The sequence below is a fragment of the Apium graveolens genome, chromosome 8 (assembly GCF_009905375.1).
Source record: "Apium graveolens cultivar Ventura chromosome 8, ASM990537v1, whole genome shotgun sequence".
NCBI lineage: Eukaryota > Viridiplantae > Streptophyta > Magnoliopsida > Apiales > Apiaceae > Apium > Apium graveolens.
Window position 1 is genome coordinate 241019922 of NC_133654.1, and position 3736 is coordinate 241023657.

Consider the following 3736-nt stretch of genomic DNA (forward strand, 5'->3'; position numbering starts at 1 on the left):
GATGAAGTTGAGTGAAGGCTTTGAAATGATAAAGGAAATATTCTGGTCATGAGTCCTCTCCCACCTATTTCTCAGGCATATTTGTTGTTGCAAGAGGAGAACCATAAAAAGATTTTTCAGAATGTTTCAACTCCACAAGCATCTAATGAAGAAATGATGGCTTTTGGTGCCAGAAGAAATTTCCAGGACATATTCAGGCCTCATAATTCACAGAATAAACAAAAGAGTTAATTGCAGTTTGCAATCCCTATCTTTCATCTAAATTCAAAACAATATACATATTTGTAAAATACAATTTGCAACCCCTAACTTTCAAAATCAAATACAACATACATCCCCTTCACAATTTTAAGTAATAAATTGGAATTGAGTTGTTTGATATTAATAATTAAAATTTCAAATCAATAAAAATATATTTTAATGCATTTTTTACATGAAAAAAATATAGTTAGTTTCTATTAGTAATACTCTAAATTAATCATAATGCTAAAATACTTAAAATATATTTATCAAGCAAAATATATGTTTATAGATATAATCATAAAATTTCTAAATATATATATATTTTAACTATTTAAAAATTATATTGAGTAAAATATAAATAATTGACATTAATATTATATTGGGTAAAATATAAAATAATTGACATTAAAATTATATTAAGTAAAATATAAAATAAATGACATTAATATTATAATGTTTTAAATTATAAAAATAATATTAAACACCTCAATTCCAATTTTATAACTGAAAATTATGAAGGGGATGCATGTTGTATTTGATTTGAAAGTAAGGGGTTGCAAACTGTATTTTACAAAAGGTATACTGTTTTGAATTTAAATGAAAGATAAGGGTTGCAAACTGCAATTAACTCTAAACAAAACTTTGGTGACCCAAAAAGACAGAACAACTATTTTTGTGATCACTGTAAGATGTCTGGTCATACTGTACATAGATGCTATAAAATTCATGGTTATCCTGCAAATTCAAGGACAGAGAGGAAGCAAGGTCATACTGCACAGTTTGGTGGAGAAGAAACAACAAACACTACTAATGATGGCGCTGTCTCTTTCACTGTTGCACAGTACCAGCAAATTCTCCAGCTGATTGGAAAGGAAAGTATTACTAATGATTCTAACAACACTGGATCTATAGATATGGCAGGTAAATTCTGTAATATGGCAGGACAGTTTAGCTTCACATCATCTTCAGGTACTAATTGGATTGTGGATAGTGGTGCAACTGACCACATGTGTTGTGACATATCTCTCTTCACATCACATGATATTGTCCATACACCAAGTAGTTACATAACGATACCCAATGGAAAACAAGTTCAAATTGCTCACACAGGAACAGTCAATCGTAGTAACGATATCGTTTTGAAGAATGTTCTGTATGTTCCGGATTTTAAGTTTAATCTGGTGTCTATTCCTAAAATATGCAAGGATATGGCATGTAGTGTGACGTTTAATGATAATTGTTTTTTACAGGGCCCTTCAATGAGGCCACAGCATCTTGGTAGCTTTAAGAATGGATTGTACTATCTTGAAGATGATCAGCATCACAGGAGGGGTGATAATACTTCAACAACAGTTACAGAAGAGTATACAGCAGCAACAAACATGGTTTGCAACATATCTGTCATCATTGTAAATAAGACCAAACTTTGGCACTTAAGATTTGGCCACTTGCCAGTTTCCATGCTTAGCCATGTTACATCTATTTTTGGTCAAGAAAAGTGCAATTTAGATGGCATATGTCAGATATGTCCTATCTCAAGACATACAAGAAGTCCATTTCATTCTAGTACTAGTAAGACCTCAAAGCTTTTCAGCTTATTCATATAGATACTTGGGGTCCTAATCGAGTCATTGCTCATAATGGTTGTAAATACTTTATGACTATAGTGGATGATTTTACCCGAATGATTTGGATTTTTTTGATGGTATCTAAATCTGATGTAGTGCAGATATTCAAAAATTTCATTACATATGTTACAAAATAATTTCATGCAGAAGTTCAATTTGTTTGAACTGACAATGCAATGGAACTGTGTGAAGGAGAGTTAAAGAATTTTTATCAGAAACAAGGGATTTTGCATCAGAAAACCTGTGTCTATACTCCACAACAAAATGGTGTTGTGGAGAGAAAACACAGGCACCTCCTGGAAACTGTCCCACCTCAAATTTGGGGGGAATGTGTCCTTTGCGCAACTCATTTGATCAACAGAATGCCATTGTAAGTCCTTCATAACATCAGTCCTTTCGAAATGCTTCATCAATCAGCACGAGATGTGAATTATCTCTGAGTTTTTGGGTGTTTGTGCTATGTATCAACTTCTAACCAACATAGAGGTAAATTTGATAAAAGAGCCCAGCCTCATGTCTTTGTTGGATATTCTATAGGACAGAAGGGTTACAAGGTACTCAATCCCACTACTCTTTCTATACATATCTCTAGATATGTTACTTTCCATGAACAACATTTTCCATATCATTTATCTGCTACAACATCTCAATTACCACCTGCGATTTTCTTACCTATTTCTACTGACTATGTACCCTTCTATCATAGATCTTTACCTGGTATATTTGATATGCATAGCTCAAATATAGAACCTCACAACCACACATCATCTAATTCTTCTGGTCATTCTATATCACCCCCTCCACCAACCAGAAAAAGTACTAGAGTCACTAAACCACCTACTATATACAATGAATTTGTATGTGGTACAACTCAAATAAGAACTCCAACCACAAGTCATTAGTGTTATAGTAGAATTTAGTCAACTACCTGCTACAGTCCACTGTTTTATTGCAAAGGCAGATGTACTAGTTGAGCTCAGAACCTATACTAAAGCATCTCAAGATCCAAGATGGGTTGCAGCATTGGATAAAGAACTCGAAGCTTTGCATGCTAATCATACTTGGAATTTGGTTCAATTACCTCCTGGCAAGAAGGCCATAGGCTGCAAATGGGTTTATAAAATAAAAATGAGGGAAGATGGTACTATAGAAAGATTCAAGGCCAGATTAGTGGCAAAAGGATTCAATCAGAAATGGGGTATTGATTTCTTAGAAACATTCTCACCGGTTGTAAAAATGAATACCATTAGATGCCTAATTGATGTGGCTGCTCATAGGAAATGGTTCTTATCACAACTAGATGTCAACAATGCTTTCTTACATGGAGATTTGTGTGAGGAAGTCTATATAAAATCCCGGAAGGTGTTCCAAATCCCGATAATTTAGTCTGTCAACTCGTCAAATCCCTTTATGGCTTGAAACAAGCTTCTCGAGAATGGTTTGCCAAGTTGATGGGGGCGCTGAGACATAAGGGATTTGTACAATCCAAAAATGATTATTCATTGTTCATAAAGCACACCAAAAATGGAAAAATGATAATACTTGCGGTGTACGTGGACGATATTATTCTGATAGGAGATGATGATAAAGGAATTCAGGATATCAAGATGCATCTAAACGATATATTTAGCATAAAAGATCTGGGATCTCTAAGCTATTTTCTTGGCATTGAAGTGGGGTATGTGAATGATGGAATCACATTAGCTCAACGAAAGTTCACAAAAGACTTATTGTCTGAAGCTGGGATTGAAATTTGCAAATCTGTAGCAACTCCTCTTCCTATTAATCTCAAGTTGGATGCTGATGAGGGAGAAGTATTTGAAGATCCAACCTTCTATAGTGCTTAGTATGAAAGTTGAACTTCT

At 34.0% G+C, this 3736-nt stretch overlaps 1 protein-coding gene across 1 annotated transcript; it reads left to right on the top strand.

Annotated features, from left to right (window-relative positions):
* The first annotated feature begins 932 nt into the window (after positions 1 to 932).
* LOC141680498 (uncharacterized) lies at positions 933 to 3718 on the top strand. The gene is made up of 5 exons (XM_074486707.1): positions 933 to 1815; positions 2064 to 2241; positions 2578 to 2728; positions 2829 to 3233; positions 3386 to 3718. Exons 1-5 carry the CDS (start codon positions 933 to 935, stop codon positions 3716 to 3718), a joined length of 1950 nt encoding a protein of 649 aa, XP_074342808.1.
* The last annotated feature ends 18 nt before the right edge of the window (positions 3719 to 3736 follow it).

What these genes read in the sequence shown, in the direction of transcription:
- LOC141680498 (XM_074486707.1), top strand. Translation starts at nt 933, where the DNA reads ATGTCTGGTCATACTGTACATAGATGCTATAAAATTCATGGTTATCCT. An exon ending in TTGATCAACAGAATGCCATT is followed by an intron (nt 2,242 to 2,577) that starts GTAAGTCCTTCA and finishes CTTCTATCATAG; the next exon opens with ATCTTTACCTGGTATATTTG. An exon ending in CTACTATATACAATGAATTT is followed by an intron (nt 2,729 to 2,828) that starts GTATGTGGTACA and finishes TTTATTGCAAAG; the next exon opens with GCAGATGTACTAGTTGAGCT.